The 26,910-nt window shown below is 36.9% G+C and overlaps 1 protein-coding gene across 1 annotated transcript in view; it reads left to right on the forward strand.

Annotated features, from left to right (window-relative positions):
• Khdrbs2 (KH RNA binding domain containing, signal transduction associated 2) overlaps window positions 1-26,338 on the forward strand; it is a 456,644-nt gene extending 430,306 nt beyond the window's left edge. Inside the window, exons 8-9 of the mRNA XM_087898049.1 lie at window positions 14,412-14,470; window positions 25,495-26,338. Coding sequence (XP_087754175.1) covers window positions 14,412-14,470; window positions 25,495-25,592 — 157 coding nt within the window. The 3' untranslated portion in view covers window positions 25,593-26,338. The remainder of the gene's footprint in view (window positions 1-14,411; window positions 14,471-25,494) is intronic.
• Window positions 26,339-26,910: the final 572 nt, after the last annotated feature.

The following is a 26,910-nucleotide window of genomic DNA, read 5'->3' on the forward strand; positions in this document are numbered from 1 at the left end:
AGGCAAACACTATGATTCAGCTAAAACCACTCTTTGTTCAAATATAGGATGATAAACCTTTGTGGTCCTTATGATGACACAGGGGTTTCTGAACAAAAGCTGAAATCTAGACTTCTAACTACTATCTCTATGTAACAAACCACCTGAAAGATTAGTGGGAACATATATATATATATATATATATATATATATATATATATATATATATATATATATATATATATGAATTTCATCAATGTTCATGTTATGACTTGGTTTAGTCCAACTGTGTCTGGATCCTCACCTGGAAGGACGCAAAGGCTGAATCTTAGTGACAGGACACTGGAGTTATCTGGAAACTGCCTCTGATGAAATGATCCTGTAAGTCGACACCAAAAATGGAACAATTGTGTAGAGTCCTCATAGACGCCTTTTGTGTCAGTCAGGTTTCCTCATTGTACGGCAGCTCACAGTGCCAGATGGGCGTCCCAAACCACAAGCAGAATATACACTGCCTTTTCTGATGTATCCTCATTCCCTTAGTTATATGAGACCTACAAGCCAAGCCAGAATAGGTATTAGACATCATTGTTGGATTCATGACTGGCATAACTCAAGAATGGAAAACACTATTGTAGCCAGGCTTGGGAAACACAGCCTGGTGCATCAGTTTTTAATATCAATATAGATTTTTAGATGCTAGCAATATCTTGAAAATCATTAAATACTTTGTGAATTAAACATAATGTTTTTGTCAATCATTTTGCCTATTTTCTCAGTTCTGCTGTACACAAAACGTGATTATAAAGAAATCAATGTACTTGGGCTGGAGAGATGGCTCAGCCATTAAAGGCGAGGCTCACAATCAAAAATATAAGAAATCAATGTACGGATACTATTCCAAGAAACTGGTGTTGCAGATTCATTCAGGGTGGCCACGTGAAGCAGTAGTACATGGTCTGCAAAAGATATTTGGAGGATCAGGGCAATATGTGTGCCAGATCTGAGAGAAGACAAAGAATGGTGTGCTAGAAGCCTAATGTGAGGGAATGTGAGGAGCCCTCAAGTGGAGGGTTGAGAGGCAGTGCAGGAGGCTTCAGGAACTGATGCTCAGCTGGGATTTTACTGATGTGGTACAACTAAGCCCGGAGGGGGCATCATCTGGTGCAAGGACCAAGAAATTAAAGTGTAATTCTCTCCCGAACCACAATTCCATCAGGAGTATCCAATTATAAAGTACTGAGGTTTGAAATGGCATTTCTTGAAATGACACAAAGAAAATGAAGGCTGGACACATTATCAAGGAATAAAATAGCATGTGGTAGAGTTTGGTATACTCATGAAATCTAAAAGCTCCAGTCCAGAGTTGATCTTTGTTGTGGGGGTAAAATAAGATTAACAGGATTGTAAGAGGCAGCGGTCATGGAGGGCTACCACAAACAGTGTCTTCTGCACCGGACAGCGTTTGTACCCATCAACTCACAGTAGCTGTGGCTGCCTGCGCTACACCCGCACCAGGTGAGACAATTGATATTTTAGCATGAATGGGGTGATGGAATCATAGACTCAACCCCTAGAGAGTTATTTGACAAACAATGGTTGCTGGAGGAGGAAGACTCGGTTATTCATGGCTAGGATAGGTTGTGCATCCTTCAGGGGATGGCCCTACACCTATGCATATAATGGGGGCACTAATTGGACCCAGTAAGTTATAATGAAGCGGGCATGAAGTCAAGGAGGAGGAATGCTGAAGAGGAAAAGTGAGGGAGAAGTTAGAGAAAGGAACTGGGTAGTAGATGTAATCAAAATGCATTGTGTATGCTTTATAAAATTCTCAAAAAATATATGAAGAAAATTAAATTTGAAAGTGTGTTTGCACTAAACCAACACAGTATTAAAGCTTAATGCATTCTCTTGTTGTTATGATTTTTAATTCATAAAAATAAATCTGCCATATGACCCAGCTATATTTCTCTTTAACATATGCCCAAAGGATTCAACATACTAATCTACAGATGCTTGGTTCAGCTTGTTCATTGTCAGTATATTCACAATATCTAATAAATGGAAACAACATGAATATTCTTCAGCTGATGAGTGAATAGGAAAAGTATGGAATGTATACATAATGTAATTCTGTTCATTTATAAAGAAAAAGGAAATTATGAGCACTTCCTAGTAAGTAGGCAGAACCAGAAAATATGATGCTGAGTACAGTAACCCTGAACCAGGGAGATAAATACTGCATGCCATTTCTTATCTGTTGATCATAGCTCCACATCTTTAGATATGAGTTATATCCTGGAGAAACCACAGAAGTCAGGAAAATAGAAAAAGACTGTCAGTGGAGCAAGATAATGAGCTTCGGGTAGTGGGGGGAGGCCAGCGGGACATAAAATATGAAAGGAAAATAGGAAAATTGATGGGGAAAAACTGCTGATAATTATTGTAGGAGCCTGCTCCTACAAGGTCAGCTAGGGTTCCTGGATAGGAGATCCTCGAGGCCAAAAAGAAAAATCAGAAGAAACAGAAGACAGGATAGAATCAGGAGGTCTGTTTGGTCATGCTGAAGCAGTCAAACAGCCCAGAGTTTATTTCAGAACTTGCTTATATAAAAAAGCAGAACAAAGCACAGCACAGACGGTCAGTCAGTATCTAACCACAAGACAATTCCTTTTCTTGAGTGAGCAGCCTCCTCTCCAACAAGTGCTTGCTTCTCAGAAGCAGTCTTACTGTCTATCTGGTGTTCCTGGGGTTTGTCATCAGCAGTACACTGTCTACTAGATAGAATGTTCCTCTCTCACAGACTAAATCAGAAGTTTCTCACAGCCCTCAAGGTTATACAAAAAAAAAGTGGAGCAGGCAAGCTTGAACTCAAATGACTTCTTTAATTCAAATTGACTCCAGATGGAAACTGAGTCACACATGGGCTCCCACAAATTATATGTATATTACGGCAATATATTTTATATGCATAATTTAAAATATATTTATTATATATTCAATATATATTTAGTATATATTAAATGAATTTATGCAACTTGGATTAACAGTTGCCTCACCAAACAACCTCAGACTATCTACTTAAAATTCCCAAGGCCAGTCACAGGAAATCTCCGTTAACATTATTATACAGGGGAGGTTCCTAAAACAGCATAGGCCATTGCCTGTGTTTTTAGTTGCCTAAGAACATGAAGGTAAAACCATATTGCTGAATTTATCACACACTTCAGGTACATGATGGCACTGAGCTGCTACTGAACCAGAAGGCTCCTCCCTAAGGACGAACTCTCGTAGTATCAGAGGTGCTAGGAAAGCAGTCAAGGGAGAAACATAAAGCAATAGTTCGATCTAGCAATAAAGCCTGTGAACAGCAATGAACAGCACGGCACACTATGTCCAAGAGTACAATAGTGACAGGTGCATCTTAGGAGTAACTAACAGATATTTAATTGGACCTAAGGCCCATTCTGTGGGAGGGGATTCATGTCCAGTACCATAAACCTAGTCAACCATTTTTGAACGGTAAGATCATGGACTCTAGAGAAAACATTCTCAAAGAATGTATTGCAAAACACTTATTATGCCTCCCTGTGACTGTAATTGCTAATCACATGATGTGTGCTAGAAAATAATGAATAAATGTGCAAATATTATCCCTGCCAAAATATAAACACAAAATAACATTTATATAATTCTAAGATATATGTATTCATGATGTTAAGTGAATCATATAGACATAAATAGCTTCTTGTTGCTTTGGCCTGAAATTGGACTGCCTGCTTATTTCTGACCCAGAACTTGTGAAGAAGAAGTTGGTTTCAGAGTCTGGGGATCTAATACTTAAAAACATGAGAATTACCAGAGCTTCCAAATTTTAACATTTCCAGAATAAATCCAAGTAATTAGCTGTGTAATTCTGTTATCCAGTACTCAATGGAATTCAATTGCAGGAGATGTGAGAAGGAAACAAATGAGAGGCTGAGGGGCTGGGCAGGGAACACGTCAGCATTTCCAGTGGTCAAAATCTCTAACAATGCTAATAAAGGCACAATACAGAAGCTTTGCCCTGTGCCAGATGTCTAGAAACAAACATGTAGCTCAGACTTATCTACTGGGTTAGTATAGTTTTCTTTCTGAGGGTTTTGCTGTGTTTGCATTGTTTATTGAAGTATCACCCTGGACTCCTGCATCAGTAACACTGCAAATAAAATAGAAAATGTCTATACATCAGCTAAGGACAACTGGCTTGGAACTTGAATCTTTATTATAGTATAGAGTTATACATATTAGATATCAGGGAGTTATGGTCATAGAGAAAGAGATAAAGCTTTAAAAATTAAAGAGCGCTGATGCAATGAGAGGCACTCTGCATGGAAATGTGAGAGAAACTTCCTGAAAACAAGCGTGGCAGGAGAGTCCAGTGTCCAGCATGTGAAGAATCACTGGAGAGAAGCTGATATTGGCCTGGATCCTAGGAGAGGGATGAAAACGTTCTTAGAGAACCATGCTCTATGATAAGGAATTGTCACTCAGTCTAGAAAAAGTAAGGTGTGAAAATACACAACCACAGTCAATTCAATCATGCCACAGCAGAAGACCTGCGAGTAGAAGTGCGATTTCTCCTTTATGTAAAAATCTTCATACTTCTGTTTGTCAGTAAACACGTTTCATGATACTTTACTCATAAAACAGAAGGCTTAGCTGATATCTGTCACATGCTGTTTCTGTGATAAACATAGCCTCACATGTTGTCCGAACAGAGTCACTTTTATCAATGTGTCTTTCCCTTTTCAGACTCGTTTACGTGGATTTAACTTCCAAATTGTGGTATGTGGAAATAGCTCTTGAAACAGGAACAAATGGTTTGAGAATATTCTGTAGCACAGGAGAGAATATGTTTGTGATTTGAACGGAAAGAGTATAAATCACAGTTACCCACAACATAACAGTGATTACAGCCTTACAGTCACCTACTGTCTTAGTTAGGGTTTTATTGCTTTGAAGAGATGCCATCAACAAGACTAATCTTATATAGAAAAAATTTTACTGGGGTGGTTAGCTTATAGTTTCAGAGGTTCAGTCCCTTATCATCATGACAGGGAACATGGTGGCGTGCAGGCATACATAGTACTGGAGAAGCTGAAAGTCCTACATCTTTCAGACAACAGGAAGTCAACCAAGACACTGTGTGGTATCCTGAGCATAGGAAACCTCAAAGTCTTCCCCCATAGTGACACACTTCCTCCAACAAGGCCGTACCCACTCCAACAAAGCTATACTTCCTAATTGTGCCAAGTTCCTATGATATTATGGGGCCAATGTCATTTGAACCACTGTTCCTATCCTATTTAGCTAAGTAGATATCATACTAATGTTTACAGCACTGAAATCCTATTGACATACATAAATTATGAATCAAACAAAAATCTGTGTATACAGTTTAAGTCAAACTAGGATTGAGTAACATCTACGAGTTTGTACCAAATGCATGTAACAGTTCATTTAACAGTGCCATGTGCCATGAAACCTAATTAATCAGTCAGTTGATAGTCTTGTTTCTGGAAAATAATTGCCTTGTTACAATGATAACTAACAGAAAATTAATGTCCTCATAAAATTTCTCACCCTTTAGTTATGCAATAAAGAGTCAAAACAAGCAAAAGATAATAAACTAAATTGAGAATAAATGATAAAATAGTGCCTATGATAGGAGTTTATTTGTAAAAATGTTTGAATAGTATAACATCCCCAAATAGTGACTTGCAGAAATGCATTTCTCTATTGCTTGATGTGCAGCACTCTGAAAATACCCATTTTATGCAAAGGAGATCATTGCCAAGCTGATAATAATTCTACACTGGATGCCTTATATAGATCATCTATCTTGATCTTTAATCTATGAGCAGAACAAATATGTCACTTACCTCATGAATAATCAGCCTATATTTCATCCTATGAACACTGATTACCATCAAGTGAAACTTAGGGAGGCATATATAGCTATTTAATGTTTCAGAATATTTCATGATAAAAACCTCCTTGGCATGTCAACTTTTATGAATATTAAAAGTGAAGCTATGTGGCTATGTGTTCATTGGTAGGAGAATCACCCATTATTCCCAGCAGTTGAGCACCTGATATGTAGTAGACACTTATGGGGTTATCACAAGTCATATCCTTAATACTGGAGGGCTATAAATTATTACCAATAAATGCATGGATCCTGGAGTACAAAGGGACTAAATGATTGCCCTCAAATGGCATGTACATAAAAGATCATCTCTCAACTTTTACATTGAAATATTCTGTCTCATACCAGTGAGTTAAAATAATAAAATGATATTTTAAAAAATGTTTAGTTTTCTACACGTAAGTCAGACAATGAAGGTTTGACCGTTTGCCATCCTTGAAACTGAACACTTTGTCTCTCACAGTTGAGTTACCATTGAGTGGGAGATTCCCGTCTCATATTCTCTACACAATGAAACAGCAAAATGATTTGTTTCTTGTCATCTGTATTCCTGTCTTTCTCACACATGATGTCTTTACTTGCTGCTATAATTAAATCTAGACTCTTGACCATCAAACAAACACAAATTCTTAAAGATCTGTCCCCATTTCTTGCTCCATGTTGAACATGATGGCTGCTCCAAGTACTATCTCCCTGGATACTTTGAAGCAGCAGCAACTGCCTCCCTTTCTCTGGTCTGAATTATGTCTAATATTTCCCTTAAGGTTCCCTTGTTCTTTCTGACCTGGGCAATGCCTACTAACTCTGAAGTATTAGTATTATAAGTATTAGTATTTTAGTATTCAGTAAGTGAAAAAAATAAAGAAAGAATATTTCATACTTGCTTAATTGGTTTTCTGCTACACTGTTATTCCCACCACAGTATTTTCAGTCTCTTCCATTTGATTTTTATTATGATATTTTACAAAATAGACAAAATGTATTTATCTATATGTAGCTGCCAGGCTTTTGTTTTGCTATTATTATGACTATATGGTCATTATATCATTACTCTACACAGCTGGGGATAATGAACATGAAAGAATACTTTGGGAGATGAGTGAGGAGGGACACATACTGATGGTTTCTGAGGGAAAATACAAGTAATAGACACATAGAATCATTGCTTAAATTCTCCTAGCAAATAGGTTTTGAAATAGGTATACATTTTCACAATTTGATGCTGTGCTAGAGAATTTTATTTTTATTACTAGAAATAACAGAAGCTTTCCCTGACTAGAGAACACTCAGGGCTAACCATCAGAACCAGGAGGCTAACACACACACACACACACACACACACACACACACACACACACACACACAAAAGCTGATGAGATATCTGATACAGTCTCCCCTTTCTCCATGCCAGTAAGGATCAATTAACATTTTGAATGCTACTGAAGGACACAAAGACCTGTGTGCTGTACTCATTAACCTGAGCTAAATCTTTACGGCTTTGTAAACAGGGATTTTCACAGAGCTGATGGAATTTATCAGAAGGAATTGAGCATCTATAAATGAATATGGAAATAAAAGAAAATTCAATTGGTAATTTGAGGTTGGGTGCTAGGATGAAAATTCACCTATGTCCAATAATTTTGCTTCACATATTTCTGTCACTACAAGAAATCAATATTGCAGAGTAGATGTAGGAAAACAGGTGAGAATAACTTCCTAAATTATAAGTGTAGTTGCATCAATTTTATAAATCTCTATGTATGATTTTCATATTATTTCATTATTCTTAACAATTTAATTTGCTTAATTATATCAATCACTATTCTATTTGTAAATATCAAAACACCATGCTGTATTCTATATATATATTATATTATATTATATATATATACATATTTCATATATATTTAAAACAAAAAATAAAATAAAATTTTCAATTGACCTTAAGCATAATATAATGTTATGTTTATAATTTTATTTTAATATTTTATAAAATTACTATATGTGTCATTATGTTTCTTTCCGGTATCCTGTTATTTAGTCATGTTGAGGTCAAAAAGGACCAATGACTTCAGCATTAACACTGCCTTGTTACTCAATTGTCAATTGATTAACTTGTATCTCATATTTTATAAAATATAGAGAGTAAGGTGTATCAACACAGCTATTATTTTAGAAGTCCTAATTAAAATGATGTTGTTATTGGTGACCGAGAGCTTAACTACTGTTGTGGCCACATTAGATAAAATTTTTCTCAGAGAGGGCAAATACACAAAATCTGAATTTTCTCATCATTTAATCAAACAATATATAATTAGTGACCTTTCCACTTAAACCCACAATATCAGTAAATATTTGAAAATAAACGAAGAATGATTGGACTTTAAATGACAAGAACTTTATCAGAATAACAAATAATTTGTTACAAATTTTAACTAGAATCATTTACATCAAAAATGACAAGAGTGAATTTTTTGTGTGTGTGTATTTCTGTTCCATTGTTCTCAACACAAACAAATGTCCTTCCTATATCTAGTCTCTTTCAGAAAAAAAAATGCTCCTATATTCCGAATTCTGAAATACAATGCTCTCATCCTTAACTTCCTTTTTTTCTATCATTTTTTTCATCCACTCAACAAATATTTGTTAAATGCTTGTTAACCATCATGGGATTTCTTTTATTGTCGACTTTATTATGTTTGTTATGGTTTAAAATTCCATATCAAAGATGTCCCACAGTTGAGTGGGTGGCACAGAGAGCGCTTGCCGGTTTCCTAATTGACAGGGAATGACGGGTGCACTCCATTCTACCTCTCCACTCAAAGACTCTGGCTGGTGAGACTGTCACTAACATGAGTCGTCCAAAGTGGAATTAGTCAGTGAGATTTCTAACCATACCATGAAAATTCAGTGGAGGTAAAGGAAAGGGAATTTACTTTCACGAAAAGTGCAATGAATTTATAGTATCACTCTGCGTGCGGCCACAGTCATATAAGGCACTACAAAATATTGAGTCACTCAGTTTCTTAGGAAGGAAAGGACTGACCATTTTAGAGGAGATGACAAGAAGTATTATATTATTAGATCATCTCATCATCAAATGTGACCTTCCTTTTTTTTTTTTTGTAAAAGAAATATCTACCTTCTCCACAATGTAGAATATCACAAATTTAATTGTAAACAGAGACTGCTCATGCATTTCCCGGCCACCCAGACCCTAATAATGACACAGAAACTGTACTAATTACAACACTGTGTGGCCAATAGCTTAGGCATATTTCTACCTAGCTTTTATAGCTTCAATTAAACTATTTCTATTAATCTATACATCACCGTGAAACTGTGGCCTACCAATAAGGCTCAGGTGTCTTTCTCCTTCAGGAGCTACATGGAGTTTCTTTGACTCTGCCTACTCTCCCTATATATCTCAATTTGGATTTCCCACCTGGGTATACTCTGCCCTGTCATAGGCCAATGTAGCTTCTTTATTAACCAAAGGTAATAAGATATATTCATAGCATACAGAGGGGAATCCCACATCATCTAATTACTGGAACTAGCTCAAAATCCAGCATCTCCATGATCAGTTAGATCTTGATGAGATTCTATAAGGTCTGGTACCTTGTAAAACAATCAACACATGGTGCTGTCTCTCTGTCCTCATACAAAAGACCCAGTATAAAAAGGTCAGAAAGGAACAGCATAACTGTTCTGAAAGCTATGGTTATGAAAACAGAAGTCTACAGTGAAGGCTCGGTGGCAATGACAGCTATAAAATCCAGCCAAGTGGAGGCAAAAGTGATGGAATAAGTTTCCGATGTGTTTATCTGGCAATTTTGATTCTCTTTTCTGGGAATCACGCACGCTCCCCTGGAAGGTTCCTCTGTATTCTCCTGGTGAATGGATGCATCCATGTGCATATCTGTTTGTTTGTTTGTTTGTTTGTTTGTTTGTTTTCAAGGCAGGGTTTCTCTGTAGCTATGGATCCTGTCCTGGAACTAGCTCCTATAGACCAGGTTGACCTCGAACTCACAGAGATCTGCCTGCATCTGCCTCCCGAGTGCATATCTGAAGTGAGTACTTTAGCACTGGTACATTTTGGAGGCTTTACAATTTGTACAGCCTTTTTCCCACCAGTGAATGATCAGAGGCGCAAGGGCTGTCTGGAAAACTGTCAATGTGGAGGATCCTAATGGAAAAATGTAAGAATGCCTTAAAGCAACATTAGCTATCTCTTGTTGAAACAGAAAACTCAGTTTCTCAATAAGACCTACATTTCCAAATCCTATATCAATTTAAATTCTAGAACTAACACAAGCCAGATAGAGGCAACCTCTTTTAGCAAAGTGTTCTTCACCCTCGTTCCTTCATTTTTTCTCAAACAATATTAAACACATTCATTTTTCTTAACAAACTGTGAGGTAAGCAGCAGTGTAGCACAATCTCGTGGTCAGTCTGAAGTTGAGGTGTCACCCATAGTACAATCTATGCTTTCTCTGTATTCAGAGAGTCAATGATGGGTTATCCAACAAAAATAGATTATCCTTAAATTTGAAATGACCTTAGTTTTGACATTACATCTCTACACATCTTGGGTTTCTTCACTTTGTGAAAAAAAAGGACATATAGGAGGAAGGGTGTCTGATCATTGCTTAAAGAACTTTGTGTCAAACAAAGACCCATCTTATGTGAATAATACTGAGTACACAAAGACATGGGCCCTACAAAGTCCATTATGATGACAGCGAGACATCATCTTCCTATGATACTCCATATTGTCTCTTCTAATCTTTAAAGAGGGAATGTGACAGTTCCCTCTTGGAGTGATTATATCTTTCATGAAAAACAATAATTATATTTTCTTTGTCATCATCTTTCTCATGATTTCTCCTTCTTGCCTTCTTTTAGCCTCACCATTCTGAATCCTGATGACAATCCAATGTTATAATACAGTAATGGCACCAGATAGTGTTTGGCAACACTGTCTTGATATAGATTATTCCAGGAAACAGAATCAGAAATTTACTCCACAAAAAGTTGCTACCAAAGTCAGCATCTTTCCTTTGAGTATTGATCATTAGTTTTCTTACACTTATTGCATTTTGAGTCTCAGAAAATTAACACAGTGACTATCAGGAATTTGCTGAGTCTGTGTGAGGACCATGAGTTGGTTTGTATCATTCCTTTTTTATTTTTAATTTTAGCATATGTACATGTGCGGGTGGTGGATGTATAGATGAATGCAGGTGTCCACAGAAACCAGAAAAGAATGTTGGATCACCTGGAACTCTTGTTAGAGGTGGTTAGGAGCCTCCTAACTTAGATGCTGAGAGCCCAACTCAAGTCTCTCTGCAAAAATAACAAACATACTTGTTCTGAATTGCTGAGTCATCGCTCCAGCCCTGGATTGCCTAGTTTCTATTAAGATATATGTGTGAAAGAAGATATAAATGTCCAGCTACCAATGAATGCTATTAACCTTCTATGATACAAAGATGGGAAGAATAGCTGTCATTCAGCATTTTTCATAGTTTGTATGTAAATATTGAAAGCAATAAAGACTGGGCTAAGCAGTCTTGTCTTTTTTCAGCTTCTTTCATTAAGATTAAAGTTGGTTCACTATAAATTGCATCCGGGGAAAATAAATGCAAACAAATTTATTTCTGTTTTTCATCTAGCTTTAAAGCATAGACTTCTTATTCTTTCTGTGCTTTTACTTTCAATTAAATCTTAAATACTTGGTCTGTGGATACCTAGAGGAAACTCTTGAGGAATAAAGACAATATTCACAAAACACATCATTCAGCCCTTTCTGTATTTTCTTCTAACCTATACCTATATTCAGATTTTATACATTTTGATATTTGGCATGAAATCACTTCCCTGTCACAGTGATCTATACCCAAAAGGAATTTGAGACTAGGCAGGGAACTTGTTCATAGAATGCTTACTTATGTAGTAGGTTCAATCTCTGAGGTTGTCAATATGAGAAATTAGTAATACTAAGATATTTAATTAATTAATATTCAAATGCATGACAATGGATTAGAGCTAACTTAACCCAGGCACATTTTAGGCAAAATATGATATTATTATAAATGATATGGAGCCTATAGTAACAGCTAGAATGTAAGAATTATCAAAATGGTAACTTTTCTACTTTTTGCATATTATTCTTAAAAATGTCCAAGCTGAGCGAAGCTGCTCATTTACAGGTTGTTTAAGTCTCCTATTAGATAATTAACCCTTGTGCATCATAAATCCTGAGAGGCTGTCATATGCCAAACGTTGATATAGAAAATCAGTCTCCATCAGTAGTAGAAAGTAAATAAGGAAAAACAAAACACTCAGACCTGTAAGCCTGAACACAGCCAGTGGGAAACAGCTGCTAAGAAAATGAGCAAATACGCGTTGTGTGTTTACATGATAGATAATATGCTGTGATTGGCAAGTGCCCAACGGAACAAGCAAAAAACACATGGCTGGGTCCTAGTCCTAAGAATGATCAGGAGACCCTCTTGTGAGTGACATAAGTTCAATACCGAAAGAGTGAGGACAACTAAGCATTTAAGAAAAGCATTTCTCAGATAATAGGGCAGCAAGTGGATGGACACTAGGACAATAGCAAGACGTCTGTAATCAGAGAACATTCTAGAGTGTGGTGGGCCTTGAATTGAGTACAGATGGGGAAAATTTGTAGAGTGGGGCCTGAAATAACAGGTTTTTATGAAAGTTGCATCTTTTTTTTTTCTAAAGAACACTGGGAAGACATCCATAGGTTTTGAGTAGAGAACTTGGATGATCTAATGTTATCTTTAGCAAAGACTATGTTAAATTCTTTAGAAAGACAAAAGCAATGCACAAAAAGCAGTAAGCAGGCTGTCAGATCATTAGAGAGAGAAATAGAGAGCTCTTTCACTATACCTGCAGCTGTGAAAATGTAGGTGCATATTCCGGTTCTGTACATATATGCAAGTAGAAATCAAAGAATTTGATTTTAGGGTTAAACATTACACGTGGGATGAAAGAGAGAAGCCCACATCCTGTCATTTGAGTGACACTAACAGGTTTCCAATGATAACGATAGAAGAATGTAAAAGGGACAAGGAAGTATGAGGTGGGAAGAAAATCATATTTTCATTTTTTAATTCAAAAAGTTCACTTTTATAAGCAAATAGAATTGTACACTAGGCTATAACATACGTGAGAGCAGAGGGGAGGTGCCAATGGTGGAGACATAATTGAGAGGTCATGAGAACAGACACAGATGAGGGTGCTCTTGGCATTAGAACAGAAGGAGAAATTTTCTAATAAAATCTCTAACAAATGAGAGTAGGTAGTTGGGAAATGGGAAATTTACTAAGAGAGAAAAATGAAGAAATGAATTAGAAATATCTCAAAGCAAGGGGAGTATTTAAAAATGGCCACTTGTGTCACATGACTTCAGAGGAAAATTACAATGAAGACTTATTGTATTTGAACATGTCTGGATCTGGACAAGAATTCTTTCAGTGGATCCATGGAAATAGTAGCCCGATATCATTCAAAGGAAGCAAGGGGATTGTGGGTAGAAAGAATGAGTGTGGCCATCTCTTCAGGAAATGTTGATGTGAAAGCCCACATAGAGAATGCTAGTCAGTGCCAAGGGTGGACGCTTATTAAAATGAGGTTTGTGAGAGTCAAACAGTGGTACTTTAGGGCCAAATAAAACAACCACAAGTAGGGAGACACTGTGATCCTTTGAAAAGAAACAACACAAGCGCACAGAAACAAAATACATTTTCGTACTTATGTAATGTAGAAATACTAAGTGAAAGTAAACAGATTAAATATTTGGCAAGTCTATAGGCTAGGAAAGATGATGCATATTTTCAATGTTGCCAGTAGTAAATACCATATATCAGATCATCAATCTGCATGGCAACATTTTTTTTCAAAGTAAACTCTGTATATTTCCTCTTACCAACTTTTGAAGTCGTAGACTTGTGATGAGAGGAAATTTAATTTATCAAATAGGAAGGTGGAGGTGAAGACCAACTGAAACAGCACCAAAATAAATAATAAATAGGCAGGTGATTGATAGATTATAGATATATAGATGGATAGATAGATAGATGATAGATAGATAGATAGATAGATAGATAGATAGATAGATAGATAGATAGATAGATGATAGATAGTAAATGCATAGATGATAGGAATTGATTGATGATAGAGATAGATAGATAGACAGACAGATAGAGATAGATAGATAAACAGACAGACAGACAGATATAGAATCAAGGCACTTCTTGTCAATAGTCTTCATTATTCTCACTGAGTATTTTTTATGATGGTGTTTATGCCTGAAGTTTACTGAAGTTACCTTAGCACACATTTGACTTAGAATGTCTTGTAAAGTTCTAGTTCTGATTCTTCTGTTTACAGAATCATTGATTCCTGTCTAAATCTGTTGCAGTGTGCCTGAATACTATGACTATGGTCATGGAGTAAATGAGGATGCCTATGACAGCTACGGTAAGACCTTTTCCTTACTATGGTTATAAGATCAGAACTACCATCTGTCACTGACAACTCAGAAATTACTTCTATATCCACCTCCCTGCTCCATTTTTCACAGAAGTACTGGCTACATTGATTTATGTAATTCCACAGTAAGATTTGACTTACAGAACTAGTGCAGAAAATTGGACAGAGCAACTTTGATCAAAATTTGAAAAGAAATTAATCACAATCATAGATCATTTCTGCAGCATAGGTGAGCAGTCAGTATTGCTGCCCTGTTTCAGCATGCCCATTGCACCAGCATTTGATGTAACCTCAATACTGTGTCTTTACTTTCATCACAAAATGTGTGTATGTGTGTGTGTAATCTACATTTAAGTATTTTTATTTTTCTAGCATGTCTACAACCAGTTATGCCAACACCATTTGTTGAAGATGCTTTCTTGTTTCCATTGTGCAGTTTTGGCTTTTTATCTTTGTCAAGAATCAGGTGTTCATAGTTATGTGGATTAATGTCAAAGTCTTCAATTCTATTCCATTGGTCCATCTGTCTGTTTTTTATGCCAATACCAAGCTGTTTCTATTATAATAGCTTTATCATAGAGCTTGAAGTCATGGATGATGATGCCTCCAGAAGTTCCTTTATTGTACAGGATTGTTTTGGCGATCCTGGATTTTTTGTTTGTTTGTTTCTCCATATGAAGTTGAGAATTATTCTTTTGAGGTCTGTGAAGAATTGTGTTGTGATTTTTATGGGCATTGCATTGAATCTGTAGATTGCTTTTGGTAGGACTGCCGTTTTACTATGTTGATTCTACTTATCCAAGAGCATTAGAGATCTTTCCATTTTGTGATATCCTCCTAGATTTCTTTCTTCAAAGACTTAAAGTTCTCATACAGGTCTCTCACTTGTTTGGTTAATGTTACCCCAAAGTTATTTTATGTTATTTGGCTATTACAAAGGTGTTTCCATGAGTTATTTCTCAGTCTGTTTAAGGGAACCTGCATAGGGCTGAACTAGGCCCTCTGAATATGGATGACAGTTGTGTGGCTTACTCTGTTTGTGTTGCCCCTGACAGAGGGACCAGGAATTATCCCAGGTACATGAACTTGCTTTTAAAATCCATTCCCTATGGTGGGATACCTTGCTCAGCCTTGATGCAAGGGAGGAAAGGCCTGGTTGTACCTCAACTTACTATGCCAGACTTTATTGACTCCCCCAAGGAAGGCTTTACTCCCTTTAAATAGCGGATTGGGGGTAAAATGGGAAGAAATGAGGGAGACTAGAGAAGAGGAGGGAGGGGAAACTGAGGTTGGTATGTAAAATAAGAAAAAAATTTATTTAAAAATACTTTTAGACTTCTAAGAGCAGATAAGTTTTTTATTATATAATGAGTTTTAAATATTTCATCATCATATGTATCTCTTAAAATTCCAAATAACATTTGTCTTGTAGGCATTAACATTTAGTAGAAATATTAGTCTATAAAGTTGATTTCAAAATGTATTATTGAATAAAGAATATCACTTAAAATTAAGCATAATTCCATCTAGTAAACACTTGCTGAATGCCTGTGATCTAGCTACACAATATAACATTTTGATGGGTCTGGTTCTGTTAAATGTTCAGTTAGCAGATTCACCTTGAAAATGACATTTAAACATCTATAATTTTGGATTTTCTTTAAAATTATACAATGGCCCCTGTTCTTCTGATAGAGAATAAAGAAGACAATGGCGTTATTTAGGTGTTTGAAGCTCCATGTCATAAAAGTGTATTGCTATGTCAGTATGGAGGAAGAACGACACAGATTTTGTGAGACAGAGGGAGACGGAGGTTCAGAAGACCATGTCTGGGAAGGAAAGCACAGATCATCAGGGGAAGGAAACACAGATGGTGGAAGAAAATAAACAAAGTCTGGTAGCAGGGATTAGGGCAGCATGCAGGCAGACATGGTGCTGGAGAATTAGGTATCTTGATCTAAAGGTAACAGGAAGTAAACTGAGACACTGGGTGTGACTTGAACATACATGAGACCTCAAAGTCCACCTCTGCACCTTCTAATAATGCCATTCCTTATGGGATCCATTTTTTCTCAAACCACCACTCAGAGTTAAGGTAAATGTTACATTACCTTAACTTCTGTGGTAGTTTGAATGAGAATATTCTCCATAGGATTATATGTTTGAATACTTGTTCCCTTGTTAATGGAACTGTTTAGGAAGTATTGGGAGGTATGGCTTTGTTAGAGGAGGTATGTCACTAGGGACAGCCTTTGAGGTTTCAAAAGACTCATGATATTCCCAGTGTAATCTCTGTCTCCTATTTGCTTTCTAGATGAGGTTCTCTGCTCTTCATGTAGTTCTCCATGCCTTTGTTCCTATATCATGTATTCTAACCTTCTGAATTCATAAACCCAAATTAAACCCATCTTGTGCATTGCCTCTGTCATGGCTTCTTATCACAGAATAGAAAAGTAACTATGATAACCCCCAAGTCTCCTCTTCTAGGTCTGTCCCCAAAAAACATCTGTGGTGACATTGCCAAGGCAACCAGTGATTAGAAAGGTCTGAGGACAATAGTCAAACTCACCATTTAGAACAGACATACCCAGGCTAGGGCTGCACCTTCTGCCTTTTGCCCTGATCATCAAAGTCCTCAAGGAACCACCAATAAACAGGAAGCAGCAGAAAAACACTAAACACAGTGTAAATACCACTTTGATAACATTGTCAACATTGTCTGACTGGTGTGGGACTAGTCTTACCCAGAGAATGTTCTGGAAATATTAAGGAGATCCGGGGTACTGCACAACATGTAAGCAGTAATGAGGATGGATGGCTGCCACCATCTGGACATCATAGATGACATCATCGGGGTGCTGTGGAAGCTCAGCTTGTATAAAAGCAACATGAGAGAATTTCAATAAACGATCATCTAAGAGAAAAGATACAAACTTAGTGTTTTAAGAATTTTCTTTTTGCACCTAGATACTAGCTTTTTGATGATATACAAAGTAGATATTGTTTTTCCATGGCTCCTGTTGTTTTTTGTTAGAAATATATGACTGTATACATGTTGTATTAGATTATAATCTTTATGAGTTTGGAACCTAGGATTCAGAAACCAAGTTTTCAGAATTGGTATAGATCTGGATATAGTCAGAGAACATTACTCATTTAAAAAGGCTTATTAAATGGCTATGAAATGTAAGTGCTGTTCTCAGTGATGCTAATACTACAGTGAAAATCTTCCTGGAGCTTTTTTTTCTGATGGGGAGATATATTTTCATTCATGAAACATCTTGAGATTTTCACTGTAGTCATTATTTTTCACATTTGGTATGCCAGCCTGGCGAAAATAGCTCTCATCTTTTCTTTATGGAATCATATACACTGAAATCACTGCTGCATTTGTTGATGTGCAACAGGATGGTTTGTGAAGAGATGAAAAAATTAAGTACTAAGAGAAACAAAATTCAATCAGGGAATGGACCAATAAAATGAATAAACTGTTTTCAGAAGAAATACAAGTAGCCAATAAACACATGAAAAAAATTAATCAACTTACTTCACCATCAGAAAGATGAAAATAGAAAATACTTTAAAATTTCATTTCACCCTTGTCAGAAGGGATAACATCAAGAAAACATATTTTTAGAGTGAATTTATTTTTAGATAATGAAATATATGATTAATAAAAATATAAAATGAGTTTCTGTAAAGCTATAATATTTTCTAATTGAGTCAGAATTACTAAAATTATTTTGGAGATGTCTGAATAGTTTATAATTCAGTGGGGATGTATTTTAATTACAGGCCAAGCATTAGCTTACCCAAGTAAGACTTCACATGAGAAACACTCTCTTCATTCTCTATGAGATTGAAAGCTCTGAATGGACAGCAATATTATCTTCTCAGAGAAAAGAGTTGTTTATTAAAATGTAGTTAATGTATGAACCAGAGAGCTAATTATGCATCCATTCGTTAGTGGCATTTAAAATGGCAGCTGTGTGGATCCAAAGAGGATAATATTAATACACAGTCTGGAAATGGAAGGAAGCAAAAAGAAATTGGGAGCTGTATTTTATCCAGGGCACTGGAGTGCTGTACTTCAAGTAGATTGCAGAACACGAACATCCTCGCTTTTCGTTAAGGAGCTAGATGATTATTATCCCAGTGTGAAAATAAGCCTGCATTGATTAATCTGTGAAAACAGCTAAAGAAAATGAAGCCAACTGGCATGCACGCCAGCCCTGGGAGTGAAGAACAAAAGCCTGCTATATTTAACAGTAAATAGAGATACACATTTGAGAAATTGATTTTACAAAAGACGCGTTTTCTGCAATTACCAAGAACATAAAAGTCACTGAAAATAAAATACATTCAAACAATGTGTTTGTCCTAGGATTTAATATTGAAATTTTTTGCACTCCTAAGAATAATAGCATATAGTGTAACAGACTTTCTATGTGCTGCCAATCAGCTCCCAAATCATGACACAGAGACTTATTAGTTACGAATGCTCGTCCTTAGCTTATGCTTGTCCCACGAGCTCTTATAGCTTAATTTAACCTCCCTTTCTTCATCTGCATTTTGCCTCAGGGATTTTTACTTTTCTTTCATTCTGTGTGTCCTACTTTTCCTACTGTTTCCATGTCTGACTAACAGGTGGCTGCCTGACTGGCTGGCCCCTGCCTTCTCCCTCTCTTTCTCCCTTGTTCTCTCTTCTCTCTGGAGCCTAGATTTCTCCTCCTACTTTTTATTAGACCAATCAGGTACCTTAGGCAGGCAAAGCAACACATCTTTATGTCATTAAACAAGTGCAGCATAAACAAATACAACATCCTTTACATAGTTAATACTTTCCATAACATTAACAAATGTAACGCACCTTTACCTAGTTAAAGCAATATTCCACATCAGCACAGAGTTATTTCATCTTAATATAAAAATTTAAACTTTATTTTTTAACTGAAAGACTGAAGTTGTGTTCCCAAAGCATCTTAAAATTCCTTTGTAAACTTGAGAATAAACTAATTTCCCCTCATAATATTTTAGAGATTGCATCTAATGGACGTCTAATACAATTAGCCCTGATAATCCTGGATATCATTTTCCCTAGAGGCGACACAATCTGAGCCAGCAGGGGTGGGGAGACGGCTCAGGGAGTTAGCGCGCTTGACGCACAAGCCTGCCAACCTGAGTCAGGACCCTCAGAACTCGCGAGGAAGCTGAATGCTGTAGCACTCACACAGTAGCCTTTGATCACAGTGCTTCTTCTCTAGGTCTGTGCAGAGCAGACTCAGGAGATCCCGCTGAGCCTAGCAGCCTGGTTTATTGAGGAGAACTTATCTCCACCAAAACGAAAGACAAGGCTAACATGTGAAGGCTGATCTCAGCTCTGCACAGGCTGTATACCCAGAAGTAGTGAGTACACACACACACACACACACACACACACACACACACACAACCCCAGAGCCTCACTACTTCATTGCCCTATTTGGTAAGTTTTACATTGGGTATATTTAAGATTTCAATTCTATTTTGAATTTTCCACTCTTAATTGGACAGCTTAAGGCAGCATCTGCCTATGGTAGAAATGAACTTTCAATTACACTGATAAGCTTAGAAAAAAATAAAACGCTACTTTTCACTCTTGATCAGGTATGCCAAGATCTTCTGAGAAGAGGCCAAGTGGTAAGGATGAATTAAAAGTTTGTTGGACACCACACCCTAGTTTGGAGGTACACAGTGAGATAGTACTATGGATGGTTAACAATAGGGTGCAAGAGTTGCAATTGTATCTCCAGAGCAACTGACAGAGAAACAAGGAAACACAGTCATTCAGAGCAGATTATGGAGCCTAAAACTTGTTTTTTGTTTATTTCTTTTTTTGTTTAATGATTGCCATGCTGAGTGTCTTTCTGAGACCAAACCCTGTATAATAAGAGAAAAGAGTCGTGAAGGAAGCAGGTAACTAGAAGCTGAGTTTCTTATCAATGAAGCAATGTAAACATGCCTGCCTTCTTCCGTGAACTAAAGGGAAGAGCCATAACTTAGTACTTTATATTACCATTTGGTTCTCCCATGTGTTATTTCTCATGCTGTACTCATGAGTTTTCAAGTCTGTGAATGAATTCCTCAGCTTTAATGAAACCTGGACCAACAATAAACGACAGTTTAGATTCAAGTGAGACAAGCTTCTGAATCGTGTTCAATCACCATTCGCCATTTTATTTTCTACCTTCTATAAGGTTAATCCTTTCTTCAGCTGGCTGCTTAGTCTCCTTTTTTATTGAGATGAGATCTGAACTCTAACAAGAAGATACTTAACTAAAATCTTTAGGTCCTCTCTTTGTATAAGAGTGAGTCACATCGACTCTTCTATCAGTGGCATAGAAATTTTGAGCTATGTAGCAAATTTCAGGCAAATCTGAACTACAACATGAGCCCCTTTCTCAAAATCATCACACCATACCAAAGTAAAATAGCAAAGGGAGAAAGCTGTTTCTTCTCCTAACTAAGCCCACTGGTCTATACTGCCCCTGTCCTCATAGTTCAAAGGTAGAGGCTAGTAGTTCATACAGGAAAATTGTGAGCTTACTGATGATCTATGAGACTGTGGCTGGTCCTCAGAAGTTGTTATCATAATGACTTACTAAAGCTGCAAAGCCTCCAAGCTTATCAAATCCTTTAGGACCAGCTTGGAAACAACTAGCAAGTATATATTTGAAAGGAGCTTTCCTATGACATGGCCCAGAGCAAGGATAAGTCTTACTCGACCACGTAACTATGTGTCTCTTGTGAGTAGAATTCCTGATACCCTAAGCAGATTTTGACAAGAGTGATTGGTTTGGGTTTCCTGCTGGATTTGTATCTTCATCTATGTGAAAACCTAAGAAGAACCATCTAATGGAGAAAAGGAGCGTTCGGGCTTTGGGGTTCAGAGTTTCAGTCCACTGTCAATCATGGCAAAGCAGGTGATAGGTAGAAGGAATGCAGGCAGAGAGAAAGACTGGAAGGGCGCAATGGAAAGATTTACCTTTCCGGGGTGTATCCTCACTGACTTATTTCATACAGTGTGTTCAACCTATGACTATATTTATGGGTTATTCTGGTGATGAAGATAAAGTCCTGATGAGCCAATCAAATCTCAGAAGCCCATTAGCTTGCAAACAAGGCTTTAGCAGTGTGACTTTTAAGATGGTTCATGTCCAAGCTACAACCCTTACTGATGACTTTTGAATATAGATCTGCAGTGTAACACTAAAGAACAGCATGAGCAGCCATTTTTTATTGTAGGTTTAAATCTCTCCTTTTCCCCCCTGAGATTCTTATGAGAGTTTCAGAAATGCAAAGCTATATCTAGAATTATCAAAGCATGGACACATTATCAGAGCCCCCATGAAAAATATCTTCGTGACATTTTGTGAACTGGTTCAAAATGAATGTACACCGAATGTGATGTTTTATATCTACTTCCTGGAGCCCAAATATTAAAACTTTACTTTTCCATGTACTTTAATGGCACCAACCAAGCTTTCGTAAGTGCCCCCTCATGCCTGTGTTTCATGCACACCCAGAAACTAAATGTTTAAAGCATCGGGAACAAAAGCCCAGTTTTGCAACTTTAAAAATTGTCTAGCTTTTTCTTTCCCACCATCAATGCTCCCCAAAGTATCTAGTTTCATTGCAGAAAGGAGAGCAGATTATTATGGTCTGCATGAGGCTTCGTGGGCCTGAATCTGCTGAGCAGAGCACTTAAGATGGGAAAGTGCAGGTCATCTGAGAAACATTTAGTACACCGGAAGAGTAACTTAAATGACTTCCACTCCAGCCAAAGTGAAATGTTTCTCAAGGACACTGACTCACAGGCGACTTACATGAACTCCAGGCATTCTGGGAAGCTCAACTTATGAGATAATATGTTACTCACTCACAAAGAAAAACAAACAGTAAGTTTTTTAAAAAAATCACTATCTCACATATGTACACACAAAAATCAAGTTGTTAGCAATGCCTCTGCTTGATTCCTTTTGCATAATTGGCTTTAAAATTCCTCCCTTGTTTAGTAGCACCATGGATTTATACGTGCTTTACCTTTATGTTGTGCTACTATGCAGTTGCTTTTGTACAAAGTGCCTTTCCTTATAAGTCTCAAAGACCACTTTAGAAATAAGGCAAGATGATACAATGTAATTAATCTAGGAAAGTCTTTAGAGAAAAGATGACCTGGGATACATAAAATTCCACCTGAGCTCATCATGAATTTGTAGATTTGCTCAGAACAGCCTCCGCTTCTAGATGACTACATGTGGGATTTCAATCTAAGTTCAGGTAAATGATGAATGTTAATGGCTCCCTCCTCCCTACTTTTCTGAACATTTTCCTAAAAGACTAGCTATGAAGGTGCCATAATATTTGAGGTTTTGCACACGTTCTTCCCTGAGTTGTCCTTAACAATGTTCATAAGCAGAACATAGGATAATAGCGTGCATCATTATAAAAGGTTGATGATACTTTGGTATCCATAGATAAATATGAATCATTTTATATTTCTAAATTCTATGGAATTCTAGTCATTTCAATGCGGCAGAAATGTACCTAGTGCCCTCTCTGAGAAGTTATTTGTTACTCATTTACTCTATAGTCCAGCCAGTGTTTCTCATACAGCAGTCTCCTGGATGCTGAGAGCACCATGTCTACTCCATTATTTACAAAAAGACAGGCAGTTTAAAGCTTTGCTGCAAGGATTTTTTAAGTGGCTTTGAAACAGCATCGTGGGACTAAAAACAACTGGCTGTGAAGTCAAACCTTGCACTAAATTTGAAGAATTTTTTGAAACTCTAGGATCTAGTAAATAGATTCCTAAAGAAGCAGCTATCCAAGTGGATTTCTAAATACTATAACTTTATCTTTCTCAGCGTCCACCAGAAGGAGCCTGGGCTACTTCCTCCCCTCTCTGGTTTCTGACCTTGGCTCTCTGGAGGTTCCGTAGTTACTTCAGGTTAGAATGCCTTCTTAGGATCACTTGTATTTTAATGCAACTCTCTTTGATAAAAATATAGGATCACAAATACGGTAGATATATAGGGGTGAGAGACTGACCATGAAAAGTTTGAGGACACAGGCAGTTGTGACAATGGGAAGCACTGACGGAGCCTAAACTCTTGAGAAATCAAAGGACTGCACATGTGCGCTGCTACCGATTGCGCAACGTGGCAACTGCAAATGGCAGCGACAGCAAACACGGTCATAGTGGGAAAGACATGAGGAAGGAAAAGGACACAAAAAGAAATTATAATTCTGCCAAACCTTGATTCACTGTGGTTATTGTATCTGTGTAGAAAACAGAAGCAAGGCCCCAATTAAGAGACGTAAACCCTTGGTTTCATTGGTTAAAGGCAAGGCATTGTGGGAAATCTAAATCCTGCATTTGCTGAGTAGGAATCCATTTTTGCTCCTTGCCTAACTTCATAGTTTCAGTTATTGTAAGTTAATAGTCTTATTCCTTTTCCTAACTTAGAGCAAGAAGAAAAAGAGCATTGTGCTAATTCACACAGTTGAAAACATTCTGTGTGCGTGTGGAATGTAACGCAATGTAAGAGAATGCAATGCAGAGTCAGGCACCTACACTGACTTGTCTACTCCAGCAAGGCCACCTCTCCCAAGCCTTCACAAAGAACACTGCCACCTGTGAACCAAGGATGCAAATGCCTGAGACTATGGGGATCATCCCATTCGACCACCACAGTCTCAAATAGGGAACACAGATTTCTTGTCTTAACTATCATTTGCCATGATAGTCAGGCATCTGAATGATGTCTCCGTGACCATATCAGAAACAACCATGTCAATGCAATCTTTCTCCAATATTGATATATGTTGAACTGCTTTTACAAAATTGAAGGTTATTATCTTATATTGGAAATTAAGATTTTCTTCTCTTTTTTTAGAAACTAAAAATAGCCTAATTGCAAGGAGCACCATAGGAAAGAGGGCCTGGACCAGTTGCCCTTTGTGGGGACTCCTCAGTTGATATCTTCATTTATTCTACATGTCTGATTTTCAAGTGTATTTTTCCTTCTGGTGCTTGCCTTCTCCATGTCTGATGTCTGTCTTTAAAGGAGTAAATTCTGAGTGAAGTACCTAGATATGTTAGATTCTGGAATCACATAGATTGTCCCAATAAATCCAACCATAGGCTATGGGGAGGAGGAACTGGTTCGTTTTCTGGGAAATCAGACTTTATAGTCTCTTTCCAGCTCTCAAAAACCAAGCTGGCTTTTGATTTTTGGTTTTTGTTCTGGGGGTACATAGGGTAGCCTATGTTCCATGTCACAGAGCACTTCATAGCCTCTTAAGACCCATTTTTGCTTTCTGGGTGTCTTATGGGAAAGAAGATATGAGACATCTTTATGTACCTACACACTTACTTCAACGTCCTTTGCCCTGCGGGCTGCTCATCTCTCACTTTGTCTAAGGAAGTGGATCCTAGATCTCCACTCTAAACCAAATGAGCATCGCTGAAAAGAGACAATACACAGACCCTTCAGAGAAGGCAGAGTGTTTCAATTAACTGGTTTGTGGAAAAGAGAATAGGCATTTGTTTTGTTTTGCTTTGAATCCTATTTGATTCTCAAAATAATCAGGGACTAAGAACAACTGGTTTACTATGTGCACTTTGTTTTAGAAGTTTGTATCGAAAGATTAAATGACCAGATTAAATTTATACCGTTTTTGAAATGTTGTAGTATTGAAATCTAACACATTATAAAATGTTCATTTATCTTAGTACTTACACTTTCTCTTCTTTGCAAAATACCAGGGAGATTTAATTCAAATGGCTGCCAGACCCACATATGAACAAATCCTTGGCATAGACTTGCCTTCTGGAACAGTCCCAGGCTCTAGCTTTCATCGTTGAGATCATTTTTATTATCTTTGCATTAGTTAACCTTTGTTTCCTGAATGACTTTATCTGTCATTGTGAAGTCACATTTATGTCACTATCTTTCTCTTACTTGTAGCAACAGAAGAATGGGCCACAACTCGTTCCAGCCTGAAGGCACCACCATCAAGGTCAGCCAGAGGGGGATACAGGGAACACCCCTATGGTAGATATTGAAGGTCCTCTGCACCTGTGACCTCCTCAAAGACAGTTCATAGCCTCTGGTCTCCACATAAACAGCAACAAGACAAGTAATAGTTCTTTTTTTGTTTGTTTGTTTTTTCTATCTAGGGATATCTGATCATAATTTTCCCCACCTATTCCTTGTATTCCCCCTATACTGTTGACATGACAATGACGCTAGTATTATTTTACAAAACAGACTGAAAAACTAATTGGCAAGCATAGTTTATAAATCACTCAGTAGGATGAAATCACTTGATTGTTTTTTTTTAACTGTTGTGTGTAAAACGCCTTTCCCCTTTTTGTTTTAGTATTATTTTTTCTTTTTCTTTTGTAAGAAAAAGCATGACTCTGTTAGCAGATTTTGAGTCTCAACCAACTAACAGAACCTTTGTTTAGGGTTGATAAAAGACTGTAATATGATTTTGAACTAGCTGATAATAAAGTTGTAGATAAGATGTTTTAACCTGTCTTTTAATATCTGTTAGTTAGATGGAGATGTTCAATATTAAGTTGTAAATTTAATTTTTAAATGCTGTTTTAATGGGGTTGAAAACAAGCAGCTACTGTATGTATGTAGCTAACTGAATTTGTTCAGTGTTTTAACCTGTATTTGTTAAAAAAAGAAAAAAAACACACATAAAGTTCCATGTGTAAGCCTCTCTAAATAGGAGCCACAATTTGTCAAATATGTTTGCCATAATTTGTCAATAAAGCTGAAGGCTTTTGTAAAAACTAAATTTGGAATTCCTTGTTTTCTAACTTTAAATGCCTGCTTTATTTCTTTTTCAAGAGATGCCTAAAATGGTTTCTATTTAAAAATTACAAAAATGAACCCAAGCCTGTTTTAAGATATCTGTGTAATACTTAAAATGTATTAATAACTTTTGGTTGTTAAATAATTTAAAAGTTAACAAACTAAACTGTTACATGAATCATGGTTAGTAAACACTAATGTATAACATGTTAATGGAAGAAATGGATTTAGAATAATAAATGGATTTTAAACTATCCTTTAAGCTCTATCTTGCTAAATACAAATTCTGATTGACTTGTTTGCACTAGCATGTCTCTCGTGAGAAAGAGTTATGGAGTATAAAGAGGTAAGATTACCACTTACCACTGTCTAAATGCCTAGTTCTTCAACCTTTGAGTTTCCCCGCACATTAAATATCCCATCCAACATGTAAGCATCGCGTAGATTCTTCACGTTATTGTTTTCACTCGAAGGAGTGCGTGGACTTCATTTGCGTAGTTTCTAACAGTCTGTTTGACAAACGAACCATCCGTGTCAATGGCTAGTTGTTGCTAC

Source organism: Myodes glareolus, chromosome 18, assembly GCF_982192425.1.
Source record: "Myodes glareolus chromosome 18, mMyoGla1.1, whole genome shotgun sequence".
Lineage (NCBI taxonomy): Eukaryota > Metazoa > Chordata > Mammalia > Rodentia > Cricetidae > Myodes > Myodes glareolus.